This window comes from Drosophila navojoa, chromosome X (genome assembly GCF_054131105.1).
Source record: "Drosophila navojoa isolate 15081-1374.11 chromosome X, UAZ_NAV_1.0, whole genome shotgun sequence".
Lineage (NCBI taxonomy): Eukaryota > Metazoa > Arthropoda > Insecta > Diptera > Drosophilidae > Drosophila > Drosophila navojoa.
The window spans coordinates 26,935,243-26,954,125 of NC_142895.1; the positions used below are offsets into that span (position 1 = coordinate 26,935,243).

At 38.5% G+C, this 18,883-nt stretch overlaps 1 protein-coding gene across 6 annotated transcripts in view; it reads left to right on the forward strand.

Annotated features, from left to right (window-relative positions):
• if (integrin subunit alpha inflated) overlaps nucleotides 1–18,883 on the forward strand; it is a 39,986-nt gene that overhangs the window by 13,203 nt on the left and 7,900 nt on the right. For all 6 annotated transcript variants that reach the window (XM_089263710.1, XM_089263713.1, XM_089263709.1 and 3 more), the window contains exons 3-7: nucleotides 2,746–2,870; nucleotides 5,619–5,716; nucleotides 11,938–12,064; nucleotides 17,531–17,592; nucleotides 17,852–17,900. In XM_089263710.1, coding sequence (XP_089119836.1) covers nucleotides 2,746–2,870; nucleotides 5,619–5,716; nucleotides 11,938–12,064; nucleotides 17,531–17,592; nucleotides 17,852–17,900 — 461 coding nt within the window. The remainder of the gene's footprint in view (nucleotides 1–2,745; nucleotides 2,871–5,618; nucleotides 5,717–11,937; nucleotides 12,065–17,530; nucleotides 17,593–17,851; nucleotides 17,901–18,883) is intronic.

Consider the following 18,883-nt stretch of genomic DNA (forward strand, 5'->3'; position numbering starts at 1 on the left):
TCATTGCACACACACAGACAATGCTGACGCGTGCTGCTCTTGATTCGAAAATTGCGCCAGCCACGTTCCCCATAGCCATTGACGATCATAATATCTGGTATATAGGCTAGATTCTATATCAATCTATCTATGTCGATTATATATCGTTTTAATTAGACAAACTGCACTACATTGAAATTGAAATCGTACTCTCTAAAACAGCTTCTTATTGCCGCTTTCGCAGAGATGAAACTTTGGCTTATATCAACTTTATGAATACGACGAGTGACTCTTTTCGTATAGTATTTTATTTATTTGAGAGATAGAAGTCAATAACCCCTTGAGTGATACACAATCTGCTGCATTATTCATAATATGATTTGGGCATTGGGCATTCCAGGAATGGAATTGCGAATTTGCCAAAATAATGAATGAATAAGCATATATCTACAGTATATATATGTATGTATATATTTATGTGTATATATAATTTGTAAACTAAGATCTTCAACTTTTGTACAAATGACGCACTCAATGTGATTCATTTGGACATCTTAGAGTTTCGTGAACAATTGTCTAGATGCTCATTCATACATGAAATATGAACAGAAATTTAGATTGCTTTGGCGTAGCGAAGGGAAATTTAATTAAACCTGTTCACTCTTGGCGCCGCGCTATATGCGATACATTGTTATTAATTATATATATGTATATGTACATATATATTATAGCTACGCCAAGCATGATCAAATGCTGTTTCTATTGCCATGATGTCAGAGCCTCTACAGCTATAGATTGTGTACAGACTGTAAAGCTGAAAAGCAACTAGTTTGTTTGCCTGCTTTTACTTGAGTTAAACAAAATGTTTAAGGCGACTTTGAATAGTGAATAACTAAGTCTGAAGGCTGAGTTCATTTGTAAAAGATACCATGTAATATACATATGTATATCTTTTTATAAGAAACATTTAAAATGTCTGAACGGAATGTGAACAAAGTTTTCCTAAATGATCATGCTAGATCAAGATTTATGTTAGATTTTCACTTAAAGACTCATAAAGAAATGCATAAACTTGAACTATGAATTCTTGTGGTTGAATCAATTAAAACGAATTAAAAAGAATAGAGAGGGAGAGAAGATCGAAATGTGGTGGCCAGAGTCTTCAGCTGCGTGGCTGGGCCAAAGGTGGTTGTCCAACAGCGGCGCATTGGCCATTGTCAGCGCGCACCCTCGCCGGTGAGGAGTTCGCCCTAAGAGTAGTACATCATGGCACGCACATTGACAGCTGTCATTAGCATTCATTGCGGAAGCGCGGCAAAAACCCATTGAAGGGCCTCTCTACTAGCTGCTGGCTGCTGCTGCTGGCTGCCGACTGCCGACTGCTGCTGCTGCTGGGGGAGTGCGGTAAATGGGCATTCATTAAAATTGAAAATAATAAAACTGAAAACTGAAAATAAATATCAGCAATGGCACAACTGCCGGCCGCAACGGCAAATCAAACACTTGAGAGTTTATTAAAAACGACCCGACGCGGCCCGGCCTGCCCCGCCCCGCCTTGGGTTGCGCCCATATGCAACAATTTGACGTTTGACTAGAACTGAAATCTGCACAGATGCGTCTCATATGAGGGCAGGGCGAGCCAAGGCGCCCATAAGTAAATGAATGAATGAATGAATGAGTAAGTGAGTGAGTGAGTGAATGTCGTAGCACTCAAAGTGCATGAAATGTGAATAAAGCCTGCAAATGGATTGGAAATGAGGCACTTAAGTGTTGCTATAGGTCAGCTAGCTTTGATCCCTCAGCCATTCGGCAAATAACCAAGCTGATCGCATAACAATGAATACCCTTTTGTATACATACATAACTATATGTTTGATGATGTATATTTGTTGAATTGACAATGAAATTTGATATCTGAGATAGCTGTATCTCTGTAAATTTGTTTATATAATATACGAAATCCATTTAGAATAGTGAACTGATGAGTCAAATAATATTTATTCACTAGCAAATAAAGCTTCTTATACAACAGTTGGATATATTGTAATATGTATACTCAATATGAAAATCTATAGTAATTCTATCTAGGACTCTTATAGATAGATTGAATAATGTAATTGAATAGAGTCTGGAACTTCTTTATATAGTAGTCAGATATATTAATCGAATTCTGAAATGTGATTCCCACTACATATCCTGAATTTATATTTAAATTCATCTTAGTTAATTCTCTTATTTTTCTATGCAATTTTTGTGTTCCTTCAGGAAGTGAAATGAGCATATATATTGCTGTCTATCTTGTTTGTTTCGTATTCTCAGTTAACAAAGTGTAAATATGTGTTAGATAGGTACATCACATTTGCATATAAGATAGTTTCTCCATCAGACAGTTCTAGAAAAATAGGTAAATTATATTAAAAAAAAAAAAAAAAAAAAAAAAAAAAAAAATATATATATATATATATATATATATATATATATATATATATATATATATTATATATGTATAACAAATTTATTCTTTTAATATAGTAATAAATATATAAATATAAATCCTTTAGTAAATATTTACTAGTTTTTTCCAAGGGAAACAGCAAAGAATGAATTGGGAATCAAGAAATATAATAAATATTTATTTTGTCTCTATACAGAAAATTAAATTGAACAAAATGTATATATTTTACATACATATATAATTTGTAAATTCGACATTTGCTTGCATAATGTTAATGCTATCTCCATCTACATCTTTTACTTTATTTGCAGTTTGGTTGTGGGCGCACCCAAGTTCGACACGTCGTCGTATCAGGAGCACGTGGTGGAGGCTGGAGCCGTATTCAAATGCTCGATGAAGGACGATGACTGTCATTTGGTGCAATTCGATTCGAAAGGTAAGTAGACGGCAAAAGTCAACATTAAGCAACCGAGCGATCGGAAAGTCTTTGGGCCTGGTCTCTGGATCTGGCGCCAGCTCAGAGAGCTTCCAAGCCCAGTGTCTCCGGGCCTTTGAGTCGTCGTCGAGTCGTCGAGTCTTGAGCTCTCCCAGTCTTGATATACATTTCTTCTCTTTCGTATTGGCGCCAGCGACAACAGCGCCAAATGCAATTAGTTATTTATGGCTCACACGCATGCGCAGCGTTTTTCCTTAGTATGCAAACTGCGAATGCTAATATGCAAAGCAGCCACAACAGAAAATATATATATATATAAATATGTGAAAAAAACAAAGAGAAAATTAACTGCGAAAAAATGCGCACGGCTGCAGTTGATTATTATTTTTATACGTTTGCCATTTCGCCATCCCAGCACTTCCTTAAGCGCAAACGGAAATGATAAACAGACGGCCTTTAAGACAAACAGACGCCCATTTTCAAGGTCCGCCCCGCACGGCCTACCAGCTGCTGCCCATAGCCAGCTCCATCCCCAACCCCACCAGCTGCCTCTCCTGCCAGAGGCTCCACGGCTCCACGACTTCACGACTCCACAGTAACGGATGCGTATATACAAATTATTCGCTTTGTCGACGATGACGACGCCGACGACGATGTGGTCGATGGAAATGCTATGAATGCACCCATGTCTAGAGTGCGTGCAGTGTGTTCCGATTCGGTGCGGCTTTTAATAGAACAGACAGACTTCTGTGCAAAGAGCTGCAAATGCATTCTTGATCGCATAAACGTATCTATTGCGAAGCGTCATCTGTTTGTCCATTTGGAAAGCTGAATCAGAGCTGCAGTCCCATTTACATATCCCATAATTTAGCTAGCCAACATTCGTAAGCTCCACTGTAGCCGTTTTCGAAGTGTGTCATAAGTCGCTCGGCAACATCTCGAGGCATCTGAATCTAACCAAATGTTTTAATGCTCGCTCCTCACTCTTGTATCGTATGCTTGCTAACACATTATTAATATACAAACAACAAAAAACAACTAACAGGAGTCAACAGGTGCTTCATTCAGCTCGCAGGTTTGTTCATTAATTCATTAACTTTTCAACGGACTATCGATCAATTGCCGTTAGTCAACGAACTTTTCTAACGAAATGTATCTGAATCATGGCAAAACATTACTCACCTGCTCTCATGTACATATTTATCTATTCAAATATACAGATACCTATAATTAGCTGCATATTTCAGCTTTCTCATTAATCATAGTGCACCTTCAGTTTGTACACAAATTTACTTATTATCTTATCTGTGAACTCATTGCAATTGTTAATTAAGGACATTGTGAATATTTATACAAACAGAGAGCGGTAGGACTAATATAGTTTGTAACATATTTTTTGTCAAACAGAATAACCAATGGAAGGCATAATATAATTATCCCTCCGTCCTTATAGATGCTGATCTTCTTTCAACTAAAGTCAAAAGTCTTGCATATCTATTGCAATGTACTAAGTACTTTTTTCCGGATTCACCTGAGGGATTCTTTATGGTCTCTATACAGGCAGATCCTGATTATTAATATGTATTTTTGATTTGTAAAATCGTTAAATAGTATTTTTGATATAGTTAGTATAAAGATTATGTCAAGTATATTCATATTATTATCTGAAAACATCATTTAGAAATTGCATTTATGTTAAAGTTCTTGAATATCCCAATCTTCCGTAGTTAATTACCACTCTTAAAGGTTCTGGGTAGCGCCTAGTCGGTATTCCCAATGATAGTACGCTTGTTTGTATTTCCGATTGCTATTAAGATCCCAGTTAGGTGCTAACATATACAATGTTTGTAGTTTTGCTCTCTAGTTAGAGTTTTCTTAGGATATACGAATTTGAGATTACATCCGAAGATATGATGCTCGTGATTGTCTTTAAATTTGTTTGCATATATAAGTCCCTAGAATCAAGTAAAAAGTTTGAAGTTCTATAGTTCAATATTTTTTAGGAGTGAATACATCTAGATCAGCTCAATTATATTGCAGTATCTGGCGAAATTTTCAATTTATTTTTCACTTTGTGTTTTGATTGAAGTTTTAAATTTCAAGCAAACGCAGAGCAGGGATGTTTTGTTCGTTAGATGCCCAGCATTCATTCATCAGGGCTGTCGCTGTCACACATCATTCATTGCCTCTAATTCTATTCAATCATCACTCAATCAGCATTTGTAAGTACTTCAATCAGCATCAATCACGCACCCCAGACACAGCGCTGCACCTAGCACAAACACACTTATGTATGTATGTATGTATGTGTATCTATGTCCGCACCACCCTCGGCAGGAGCCGTAGAATGAAACGAAAGCGTAATAAATCATTGCCAAACATCAACGGAAGTGGCCATTATGCCGTTATTTGCCAAGTGCCTTGTTTAGATCAACTTAATTAGTTTGCTTTTGTATTTTTTGTTCTCTTCGCCTCTCCTCCTTCCCTCTCTCACCGTCACTCTTGTGTGGCCGGCCGTCCGCCCGCCTTTGCTTTCACTTTAAAAGACATCTGTATTAATTTCGGCAAATTTTTCGTTTCCGTCGTTTTTCGGTTTTTGCGTCGCCTTCTTACTTAAAGTGAGTGAAGAGGCTCTTTTAAATTTGCAGCACTCGTTGTTAATGGCTTTGCGTTTGTTTTCTGTTTTTTTATTTTTTTTTTCCTTTGTCAATATTTCTAATTGCTCTCTCCTCCCCCCATCCACTGTAGGCAACAACAAGAACACAATGGGCGAAACTATCGATCGAAAGTCGTATCAGTGGCTCGGCGCAACTGTCGCCACCGGACGGGACAGCGACTTGGTTGTGGTGAGTACAAAATGAATATTAATTGAGATTCTATATAACATATTATATTTTTATCATATTTCTCTTTAGAGTTATATATATATATAGCGTTTTTATCATAGTGAAAGAGTTTTGTGGTCTCCGTCTGTCCTTTCCATCCGACTGTATGAATGGTATCCGTTTCTCTAGAAGCTAGAGATTCGAAGCTTTAAATTTATGTCCAGTATTACCTTCGTCCTATAAATATTTTACAGTATAACAGCTAGAAAACCAAAATTAAGACATCATGTTATATTTCCTATTCAGATAGCTTGAATTGTGAATAGCTCAATATTGAAAACTTCCAAAAACTATATATTTTCGCTTTAGCTATGCAATGCCATGCCCATATATCAATTGCCTCTAGAAATCGTTTCGACTCTGGCAGAACAGCCTTATTTAGTCTTTATGCATATTTATTGGCTCATTGTTAATGATGATGTGAGACAAGGTTTCACGCTAGTCTCATGAAAGTTAATTAAAATAATGGTGAGCATCACATGCCCACATGCCCACAAATTGGACTTGGGCTATCTTATCGCTCTTTGCTTAGTGCTGTAAAGCCGTAGTTAATGTGACAGCCCAAGCGAGATACATTTTCTGTCGCTCACCAACTGACCCACTGACTGACTTTGTCTGCCCGCTCGCCAGCACCAGCACCAGCACAAGCACCAGCAGCAGCAGCAGCTGCAGCCAACGTCCAACGACACCTGGTGCTGTGGCGGTCGATTGTCTGATTGTTTGATTTTCATGCGCATTGATGGCATCATCGAGAAACGCGATAGCTCGTTAAATGGCTCTCTTATTAACAACAACATCCCATGGGCACATTGAAAGTGCAAGCGCAGTCGGCCAGGAGATGCCGCCCAAGCAGGTGGGCGGCTGTCCATTGAGGAGCCAACCAATGCCAACGTAGCTGGGTCACTGTGAAACTGAAACTTTCAGGTTACACTAAGGAAAACAAAATCCAAAATGACATTTTTTACGACGCGAGTTTCGCTTTTGATGTCAGCTGCGGTGGGTGTGCAATGCCGTTATGACGTGAATGTGTGTGCGCCTGTGTGTATGTGTGTGTCTTGTACATATACCCTACAATCGTAAAAATGTCCATAAAAGATACAAATCTGTCTATAGCTCGAAATGAGCTTTGTAGTTGCTCACAAGATATCTTCTATCGTTCCATATTTAGATTTATCTGTGGACAGCTTTTATTAAATGACATCGAATTATTGCTAGTATATTAAATACAGCTTATGGTTGAGAGAGAAATATTAGAATATCTTTAGGATCTATGTATCTCTAACTAGCTATTCCTAAGCAGAATATATTTTTGAAAAAGTCAAGATTTAGATAGAACTGGCAGATGTGTCGGGATTAGGCTCAATAAAAATGTACTACAATGATTTCGTTTATAAGTCAAACTTTATTATTAATTTCTATTTTCTATCTTATGCATAATTTAATATTTAAATGAGATAAAGAAATAATGAAAAAGGAAAAAACAATATTTATATATTAGACTTCATTTTCAAATATACTATTCTATCTCAGGCATAATTTATTCTTATTGTATTCCTATATCGAAAAGAACATTCATAGGAAAACTTTCTGTTTACTACTCATTACAGGGTATTTGATAGCTGGGCAAGCTTAAGTTCTACTTTGACTTGTTTTGATTTGTTGTTGGGGTCTTAGCCACAATAACAAAGACAGCAAAAATTTTGAATGCGCTTTGATTCGAATTCAATGTGTTGCTGTTGTTGTTGTTGTCAACTTTTTGGTCACAGTGAACGTGGTTGTTTCTTGGATTGCGTCAAGTAAACTACACACACACACACTCGCACACACACTCACTCACACACACATACACAGCCATCAACTGTATAAAGCGTGCGCCGTTTAAGGTGCGCCACAGTCGCAACTTTGGTTAATTGCGTTGGCGTTGTTGGCCAAGTCAGGCTAAAATGTAGAAGAAGCAGCACAAAGCAAGAACAGAACCTTACCACCCACCCGATGCCCGGCAACATTTGATTTTCACTTTAGTTCTCAATTAACTTTGATTTGGCCCATTTGATTTGGCAACCATACGAGCCGTTAACATTGATGGCCAGCCAAGGAGTCTATTGTTGTTGTTGCTGTTATTGTTGTTGTTGCAGTTTGGCTTTGTTGGCCATCAGAGTCCAGGTCACTTCCGCCACGTGCGCACCCAGCGCTGACCTGGCCTTCAAATGCCCATTAACAGGCCATCGATTTATGTTAGCACCAAGTGCGCAACGGGACTTGAACTACATCATCATAGCTGGCCAACAACAGCAAACAATGAACTCAACATCTTGTCTATGCGGGAATACCTCAAAGTCTGTCCAAGCTCAAAAGGCAGATTGCGAATTCTTCCAATACTCTTGGCTTGAATACGAATAGAAGGATCAGTTTAGGTCAGGTCAGCTCAAGTCAGTTCAGGTCGGGCTTACTTTCAAGAAGTAATATAAACAATTTTTAGTTAAATTATCTACCAAATATGTATATGATGATATATGTAGTGATACAATATAATTGATATATGTTTTGTCTATACCAATAGCCAGACTAAATATCAAGGCTATGTTCCCATATGAGTACTGAAAGATATTACAAGATATTCTCCCTGACTCTCATTATGCCAAAATCATACTCGAAGAGCTGCAAGCTTTGTATAATATTGAAGGATTGGATCTCTCTGCGATTCTCATGGGGCCAGAATTGTACTTAAAGAGAACAAGTTTTTTATTATACTGAAAAGTTAACTCTCTTCTGGCATACAGTTGTAATACAAAACGTAATGTAGAGTAAGAAAAAGAAAACGCATTGCCTTACTCTGCGATTCTCATGGAGTCAGCTTTGCATTATACTGAAAGCTGTAATAATTGTAATTTTTGCTCTAAATTAGATCTTGTCTCTTGGCTTTATCTCTCTGAACTGTTTCCTCTCATCTAGTTTAGGGTTATGTCCGAATATATTTGATTGATTTTAGACGCCTCGTTCGCACTTGATGTAATTGACCATGAAAGCGAATAGCGTCTGATGAATGAAGGCGTCTGGTTGGAATGGGATGCAAGGTGACATCATCGCCAATGGGTGATCGGTTTGTGTGGCTGGGAGTGGTACACGCTACGTGGTACGTGGTACGGGGAACGCGGTACGTGGTACGTAGTACATGCTCTATGCTGTACGGGTGGACTGTGTGGACTGTGGCAGTGCCGCTTTGGGGGCAATGTGGCTTTGGGGCATGTGCCGCATGTCGTGCGGTCTCGTTTCATTTTTTGTTTGTTGTTGCGATTGCGACATGATCATCGACACGATCTGTGAAATTGCCAGCGCTATTGAGCTCAGCTCAAATATGGCCAGGGCCACATGGGCGCTCGGGAACTCAGAGGCCATGGATTGGGTCGGCGAACGAGCGATCTGCGATCCTTGCTCAGAGAATTTTGCATTCGCAATGATAACGTCTGCATGTCGACCATGTCAAGCGTGTTGACTTTTGACTTTTGCCTGTTGTACGGGCCAGGCCGGCAAGGAACCAGCCAACATCGCTCCATTCTCTTGCCATCTGCGAAAGTGCAGTTTAATGTCTCAAAAATTTATCGCTGGCATTTCGGTATGCGCTCTGTGCACAACATGGACAATAAGCCAGCAGGCCGACGCCGAGATCCAGCAGTCGCACAGCAACAAACATAATAATAATAATATTAATAATAGTGCAGAATAGCAGACGAGGCTCGATGAATAGTGAGCGGAGCTATATTTGGCAATGCATTGACTTTGAGGCATTGCTAAATTATTCAAGCCGATCAAATATCAATTCTCATTAAATTGACAGCCAAGACATTGGCCCAATTTGGCAACAGCTCTACAATATCTAGATCAGGAAAGTCGCCCAGCCGACGCTACGACAGGAGCACAGCGAGCATCTTTGCCTTTTATTGATATATTTATTGTGATTCGCGGGGAATGAGTAATATTATTGCAGCTTCTAGCCAGGGCAAGGCGATGGACACAGAGTGCGCTGCAGAGATTTCCAGTTCTATTCCATTCAGCTGGAAGCCATTTGCATATCTAATGTATCTGGGCGCAAGCAACTCAACACTCTGGGAGTCAAGTCCTATGAATTTTTACTCAATGCGGCGCTGATAATATGAATATTTCTCTTGTATTTTTAATAGGAAAACGCTATTAGCTTATTGGCCGCACGGTGGGCAGCGGTCAAATGGGGCCAGGCCACGATGAAGTTGCTGTTGCGCATTCTCAATTCAATTGAATTGTTGTTCAATGGCTGCGGTCCTGGGCCTCCAGCCGCAAGCCCTCAACCACCAACCACCAGGCTTCTGCCTTCAGTTGATTGTCTTTATTTCGCATTTTATGGCCGCACTGAGTGCACCTGAGAAGTGCTCCAAAACAGCGATCTGAATGCGACTATGCAAATATGCGACAGGGCTGAGCCAATCCAGGGCGTTGGGCTTCACATTGTACAGAGAGGATAATACTGTTTACCTTACGAAAGAGCGATTAGTCATATAAAAGAATTTCTATTGTATATTAGCTGCGAATTTCTATAAAAAAAATTATGCAATATAGCAATATAGTAAATATACTCGAGCTGAATTCTATTATAAATACATACATTCAGCAAATTCATTGAATGACTATAATAGAAAAAAATTTCTAGAATGAATCCCTTACTCTAAATAGCTTTTGTTCCTTATCTTCATCAATTATTTTTCAAATGAATGAATCCAAATATAAGTTAATTTATAGAAACAAATCATTTATCCAACACCCGTTTAGCTATCGTTAAATTTCTCTATTTACTCTAAATAGGTTTTAAAATAAATAAATCAAAAGATGAAGTATATATACATATCGACTTAAATAAATAAATATTGACGTATATCCAAAAATATAATCAGAGCTTTCAAGAAATAGAATTAAGCGACTAATCAATGTACGATATATGTGGAAACATGCTTGGAAGAGTCGATTATTGAATGCCATAACAATATTAATGCATTGCATGCATCAAATGTTTCGAACTCATAAATATGTGCCGAATATTATGGGCATTATGCGTCCCTGGTTTCGCGGTCTGCGACTGTGATTTGGCATTGTCGCTTGCATAATGCGCGAGCATAGATTTCAAATTCAATGGGTATTTGAATGAGTTGGGCGTGGCCGCAGCGCCAGACTTGGAGCTGCGATGATGATGTGATCAGCATGCATTTTTGGCGAACGCGCGTCATTTCGGATGTGGATGCCTTGGAGGGGGGAGGGGCGGAACAGAGGCACATAATGGAGGCAGGCCGTTGGGCGGCGAAGTGCGGAGTGGCGTGGCGTGGAGCGGAGCGGAGTGGCGTGGCGTGGCGTGGCGTGGCAAGCGAGCAGGAGCAAGTCAATAGAGCTGCTGGCTTCTGCGATCCTGCCACTGGCAATGCCATAAAAGGCACAATATGTATAAATTTGTAAAAGTAATTGCTGGCATATGTGCCACAGAGCGAGCATCAAACAATGCCACTCCGTTCCGTTTCGTACCGAGCCTAGTCGGGCCGGGCCAACTGCATGCCAGCCATATTTGGCATGGGCCATAGGCCCAAGTATTGCCAGTCTGTGTGCAGCGCCGGCAGCGTGCGTGTTTTATGTCCAACTGCCAGCCATTTATACATTATAAAACTATATGTATAAACAGACAGACAAATGGACAGACGCACAGACAGACAAACAGGCCGACTGACAGACAGACAGATAGACGGACAGACAAGCCAATGGAGTTAGAGATGGAGACGCAGCATCAGGGTCGCATCGTACCATATTCTACATATAGCATAAGATCAACCGTGCCGTACCGCACCCTGCAGCACCGTTTCGCCCAGTTCTGTTCCGTTTCGCTCCGTTCCGTTCCGTTCGCCTCCTGCGTCTCGTAATTCACCTTGGCCATTTTTGGTGTGCAGCATTTCATGATCTGCTTGATGCTGCCATTGTTTCGCATTTTCACAACTTCACATCGTGGCATTTGCTGTGGCTGCGGCTGGTGCTGCCGCTGCTGCTGCTGATGCCACCAAAAGCTAAATAATTCTCATGTTGTTTTGTCATTGTTTTGTTTTTTCTCTCTCTTATTCTCAATTTGGCTTCCTCTCTCACTCTCTCTCTCTGTCTTTCTCTCTGTCTCTTTGCAGGCCTGCGCGCCGCGCTACGTCTTCCACACGATGACGCCATCGAGGGCGCTGCGCTATGATCCGGTGGGCACCTGCTTCACCTCGCACAACTTTGCCCAGTTCCACGAGATATCGCCGTGCCGCACAAGTAAGTGGGTCGAACCAAATTAGACCAGTCCAAATTACCAACCGACCGACCGACCGACCGACCGACCGACCAACCTTCTCTGATTTGCGCCTCAAAGTAATTTGAGCTCGAGCAGGGAATCCCTTTAAACGCAACATTTTAAAGCAACATAAAAAGAATCACTTTAAAAGCGCGCAGGCAAGCGCTCCGCATATGGAAGCCAAGGCCAAGACTGAGTAATGGTATCTGCTTTAATGGTATGGCTTACATTAAGCCGATTTCGCAGATTCAATTCGGTTGCAAAACAGATTGCAGTTAAAAACGAATGTTGAAACGAATCCAAAACTGATTTTGATTTGCAAATGGAAATCAAATTTTCAAAAAAATATTCGAAAGGCTTCGAAATCTTTCTAAGCTCAAATGTATTTTTATTCCTTAATATTTAACATATATAAAATTTAATTAAACTTTTCGATTTTGATTCAAGTTCAGATTGAATTTTGTTCAATGTTGCCTACTTTTCAATGAAAATTGGATAAAGTATTTTATTCACACTTGTATAGTGTTAAATGTGAATACATTTGGTTTCAAAATATTCAAATTTTCGAACAAAATTTAGATTTGATTTGGTGAAATTTCAAACAATATTAAAAACTTAAAAAAATTGATTTTAGATATTGCAAAATTTAGATTTGAATAACTCTTTATTTTAATTGAATTGTTAAATTTTTATTAATATTTTTATATAAGACACTCGTTTACTAGAACTTAAATTTACAAAGCGTTTAAACTTTTAAGATTTCTATACTCTTGCCCATCTTTTCTCGGTTAAAGCTCCAGATATATGTATATACTTTATAGTGGTACGTGGTATATAATTTATACTATATACAGCATAAATTTCAATCTTTTTCACATTCTCTAGCAGCAACAGAAATCGATCGAGCTTGATTAAATGAAAAATGCCTGCCATGATTTTCTTGGATTCTCCCACGTATTCTGAAATGTTTTGCAAACATGGAAGATCTAAAAATAAATACTTATGAAAGCAGTTTTCTAGTATTCTTGCCGCAGTCACACTTTGACTTCAACTGCAACGAAAATGAATTCCAGAATAATGAACAAAAAAAAAATGTATTTCTGGACTCTGGCATAGTAATATTTATCTAAACTAATTTTTCAATACACCAATGCTACCGTTAGTAAGATTTATGGCAGTCAACAGGCCGCGACTTGCAGCAAATGTATATGCCCCGTATTAAAACATTGTCTATTAGTGTATTTCGATGCCGTGAGATATGTATTTGTATACGCGATCCCATAAACCAGAGCGAAGCAGAGCAGAGCAGATCGCAGCTGAAGTGCATTATGTCTGTTATTTTGGTTAGAGATCGGAACTGCCTGCCAATTTGTTTGCTTAGTCATGCTACTATATGTAGCATCTATATATGTATGTATATGTGTAACTGTATGGGTATAGCTAGAGTCTGTGCGTGCCCCCACATATGTATATGTAGCTGGACATGTAGACACATGTGGCACGGCCACGAGCTTATTTTTAGCATGCAAAACATACATATACGAATGTACGTATATATATACACTCGTGTGTATATATAGACACGTATGTACGCCTATCGCCTATTCCACTGTAGCTTCCAATCTACAGTTTCAATTTGAAGAAGAACTAAAACTAATCAAACTGCGTCACTTAATTGCTATTATGTAGTATTATGGCGATGACTATACGAAATGGGGATTGGAATGAATGAAAATGGAGGCACATTTAAAAGCTAGAAGAAGTCGCAATCGATTATTCAAATATTAAGTAAATATTAAAGAATATCTTGATGGGAACAGCTAATGAGTTTATGAATCTAGCAACTAGTAGAGAGATATAGAATAAAATGTGCAAGGTAGCAGACAAATGTAAAAAAATAAAATATGAAATCTAAGAGTAAAATCTTCGAAAATAGAAGATAAATTATAAGATTATAAAATACTTATGACAGAAAATAGAATATATAGCATTGAGAATTTATATTGCCTATTGAATAGAGAGAAAAAATGTGAAGATTTATATAAAATAAAATATATAAAAGAACAATAGTAAATAAACAAGTAAGAAGACTCTAGTCGAGACTGCTCGACTAGGAGATACCCTGAACCCTCCAAGCTGGTATTCTTATCATTCTACACTTCTTTTATGCACGCACACATACATACACATGCATCCACCCTCACGCGCCCGCGCTCTGCTAACTGCGCAGTAAGCAGCGACTGCGCTTGGGCTGCGCTGCAGTGTGGGCAATAGTATGAGAATTAATTTGATAAATAACTTTTTTTGTAGACATGCAATCTTAATGAAATTTTCAGAGCGTAATGATATGGTCAAAATGAGTGTAAATTCTAAAGCACAAGTCTCTAGTACTTGAAATACGTTTTTTGCAAATTGGGGGCGGAAGGGGCGTGGTATCCAAAATCTGTTGATTGCAAAATGTTTGTATTCATCATATATATATACACAGTAAATCTGAAGTCTCTATGTCTAATAGTATTCCAATAAGGCTCAAAAAACAAAATCAATTTTTCGATTATTCTCGATAAAAAAGTTATCGGATGAGTTATCGAAAAAATAAAGCAAACTCGTACTGCGTATGGTATACAAGAGTATACAAAAAAAATTTCAGCTCTCTAGCTCTTATATCTTCTGAGATCTCGGCGTTCATACGGACAGACGGACGGACGGACGGACGGACGGACGGACGGACGGACAGACGGACAGGGCTATATCGACTCAGCTCATCGTGCTGATCAAGAATATATATACTTTGTGGGGTCTGCGATGATTCCTTCTGCCTGTTACATACTTTTACACAAAAACATTATACCCTGATTTCCCATTTTCAATGGGTTCAGGGTATAAAAATATAAAATATAAGAGATAGATTACAGATAGTAGATAGAATGGTGTATAAGAAAGATACTATCTTATGATAAAAGATAGCAGAAAGAAGATGAAATAGTCAATATATATTTCTTATTATAAAATATATAGATAGAAGGTAAGAAATAAAGATATTATCTTATAATATTAAGATAAAGTAAGATATAAGTAAGAAAGAAGATGAAATTGGCAAGATATATTATTAACTATATACTATATATATTTAACCTATATATTTATATATATACAATGGAAAATAATTAAGATATAGTCAAATTTGTCAGCATATGTTACTCGAAAAATCGTTTCATTATTGATTCCGTTAATGAATTTGATCCACTGATCTATCTGCTGTCCGCTGGAAGAAACTTTATGATTTTGAATTCCTAGTAAATGATTTGAAGTCGTACATATAAAAATGCTGCCGACTAAGTTCTGTTGTGTATTGCCCAAAACGATTGAAGGCGATTGCTCAATTGGTTCTTCTGTTGTTGTTGTTGTTGTTGTTGTTGCCAGTGATCGATCCAAGGCCAATTTAATGATTCCAAACGCGCTGTCTGGTTCCCATTGCTGTTGTTGTTGCTGCTGTTGCGTTATTAATGTTGTCGTTCTTCTTCTTATTCTTCGTGGTGTTGTTGTTGTGAAATGATTAGCAGCAGCGGCAGCAGCTACTCATCACATGACAGTTGGCCCAGCACATTCCGACATCACTAAAAGCAATAAATACCAACTTAACGCACAAAATACCAAACTAATAGTTAAGACGAATCGAGGCAAGGGAACAAAAAAGCAAAATCAAAATGAAAAAAAATAAAAAATAAATAAATAAAACAAAGAAAAGGAGTAAAAATAATAAAAAAGAAAAACGAAAAGAAAAAAAAAATGGGTAGGCATTCGGACGAACACGCGACGGCAAAAAAGCTGCCCAAGAGAGCGACAATCGAGAATTGAGAATCGTTTGCCAAGTGCGGCCGACAGCTAAGCTGAGCCGACCAGAGCGGCTGTCCAAGTGCAGGCAAAGACCAAGCGACCGAGTCGGAGTCGAAGTCGTCCGTGTCTATGGCTCGAGTCCCAGTTCGACAACGCGTCCAGCCCTTGCTAAGACTAATTGTAATTCAAGACGGGGGCGATTTTATTATGGGAATTACTACAACTGCAACGCACAATGGTCAAGTCTCTCACTCTCTCTTTCTCTCTCACTCTCTCTATCTCTGGCTCCCCCTCTCAGTGTGTGTGTGTGTGTCAACTTTACCTTAAAAGTTGACTTATGCGCGAAGGTTGCTGCGTTGGCCACAGCAACAGCAACAGCAACAGCAACACGCCAGCAACATGCTGCTGTCGTCATCGCTGCTGTTGCTGTGGTAGTTGTTGTTGTTGTCGCTGGTTGAACGTTCAAATTGAAACACTTCGGAGACAAATTGTTATCGTTTAATTTGATCAAACGCACGATCTGACTGTTGATTTTGTGCTCAGCTGCAAAAAAAAAAAAAAAAAACGAGAAGAAGGAAAAACGTTGCCGGCAGCGCGACATGTTGCTGCTGCTGCTGCTGTTGCTGTTGCTGTTGTTGCCGCAAGCATTGCGTGATTTTTATTTGGTAGCAAACATTCGCCGACAGCACAAACAAAGCAAAGACGGCCAACAAAAGGATGTGGGACTTGTGGTCACCTTTTAGACTTCAACGCAATCCCCATTCCATTTGCTCGGCCCCATTGTTGATGTTGCTGTCGCTGTTGTTGTTGCTGTTGCTGTTGTTGTGGCCTTTGGGTCGCCTGTCTGCTGTTTGCTTTTGTTTGGCGATCCGCCGCTGTAGTTTATTGTATTTTCATTTCAATGTCCATCGTCTGGCTGAGAAGCTGGCTGAGTTGGCACAGCCAGCGCCGATGCTCCAAAGCGCGCGCGCCCGCGCTCTCTAATCCTTTTATGTTGCCAGTCGCCTCTTGGCTGTTGCCTGTTGCCAGTTTCCAGTTGCCAGTTGGCAGTTGGCAGTTGGCAGTTGCTGCCCTCATCGCCTGACAAATCACTGGTGCAATTTATAGCATTGCTCAGATAATTATTGCAATTGATTGGCCCGTTTACTGCCTGCAGCATTAGACACATTCTGCGACATAGACATTACAATTCATATTGGAGGTCCGAATCAATTGTGATCCACATTCCCTATTTTATATTTTTATATTCTATATACTATATTCTATATTCTATATTCTATATTCTATATTCTATATTCTATATTCTATATTCTATATTCTATATTCTATATTCTATCATTCTATATCATAGATTCTATATTCTATATTCTAGAGATAGATATTCTATAGGCGATATTCTATATAGATTCTATATTCGATATAGATTCTATATTCTATAGTCTATATTCTATATTCTATATTCTATAGATTCTATATTCTATATTCTATATTCTATATTCTATATTCTATATTCTATATTCTATATTCTATATTCTATATTCTATATTCTATATTCTATATTCTATATTCTATATTCTATATTCTATATTCTATTTTTTATTTACTTACAGACAACTGGGGCTATCATCGTCAAGGCTCATGTCAAGCTGGCTTCAGTGCGGCTATCAACAGTGTAAGTACCATTTAGCAGGGGTATTGGCCATAATTCGAGGATTCAGACTCAAGAGAGTTAGCTAGATTTGCGCTTGTGTCTGGTTCTAGCTATGAATGGGGCCTGGGACTGGGACGGGACAGCGGGTCTGGCTCTGGGTCTTGTAGATGTGGTGGCTGTGGTAGACGTGGGCACGTTTAGTTGTCACCTGGTTGGAATCGTGGCATAACATTTGCATACACAATCTTAAGTATTCGCATTTCCCATTTCACATTTGCAGAACGGATCGCGATTGTTCATTGGCGCACCTGGCAGCTGGTACTGGCAAGGTAAGTCAATGTTTTATTGTTTCTCTTTTCTTTTTCTTTGTTTTTTTTTTTTTTTTTTTTTTTTTTTTTTTTTTTTTTTTTTTGTTTACATTTAGAATGAAACAATAAGAAATATATAAAAATATATTTAAAATGTGCAGTTTTATTTGTACTGTATGTATTTCGAAATTAAAAATTTTAATTGAAATTGAAATATTACTCGTAATACTTATAAATACAACAGCTCCTATATCCATTGTCTTCAGTTAGTGTTAAGCCTTTAAGTATTCATCCTAGCCAAGATATGAGTCGCATCTCCAATATTCCCTTAAATGCCATATACGTAGCACCCGTAGCTCTTGGTTTGAACTATTTACTCTTGATTTTTTATTTCTCCAATTATTTAATGTTTCTTTTAGCTGCAAAATGTATTTAATTTTTAGTTCTTTTCCAACTCCTATGTGCCTTATGTCCCGGTTCTTTTTTGCATACAAAACTCTTGAACTTAATTTGTGTTACTTTCAGTTTCAGTTCTGTTTTTAATTTTTTGAGCATCTTTAGAATTTAGATCGTCCCTAACCTAACACAAAAATGCAAATAAAAAGAAAATCAATAATCCTCCAAATAAAACTAAAAATAAGGTGGACTACCCTAGTATTTAAGCGATCCTCAAGTGTTTACAACTGAAACGAGTGTATCTAACATAGATTACTGAAACTCAAGAACTAGCCTTAGGCCGTCCATCTATTGGATGATCCAACTGTAGTTGTAATCTTAGTGGTTAAGCAGACTTATAAGGGCGGAGCTGGAATACAATCGATAGAAGTTTTATACACACTGAATCACATGAAGTTACACAGTTCATCGATAGTTTTCGAGCTCACGTTTATCGTGTACCTTTGAGGTACATCTCGATCCGATTTATGTATCGTTAGTGTTGTCGAGTTGTTGCTGCTGCCGTCTTTGCTATGATTGCCATCCAAATTTATGACACAATTGGACCT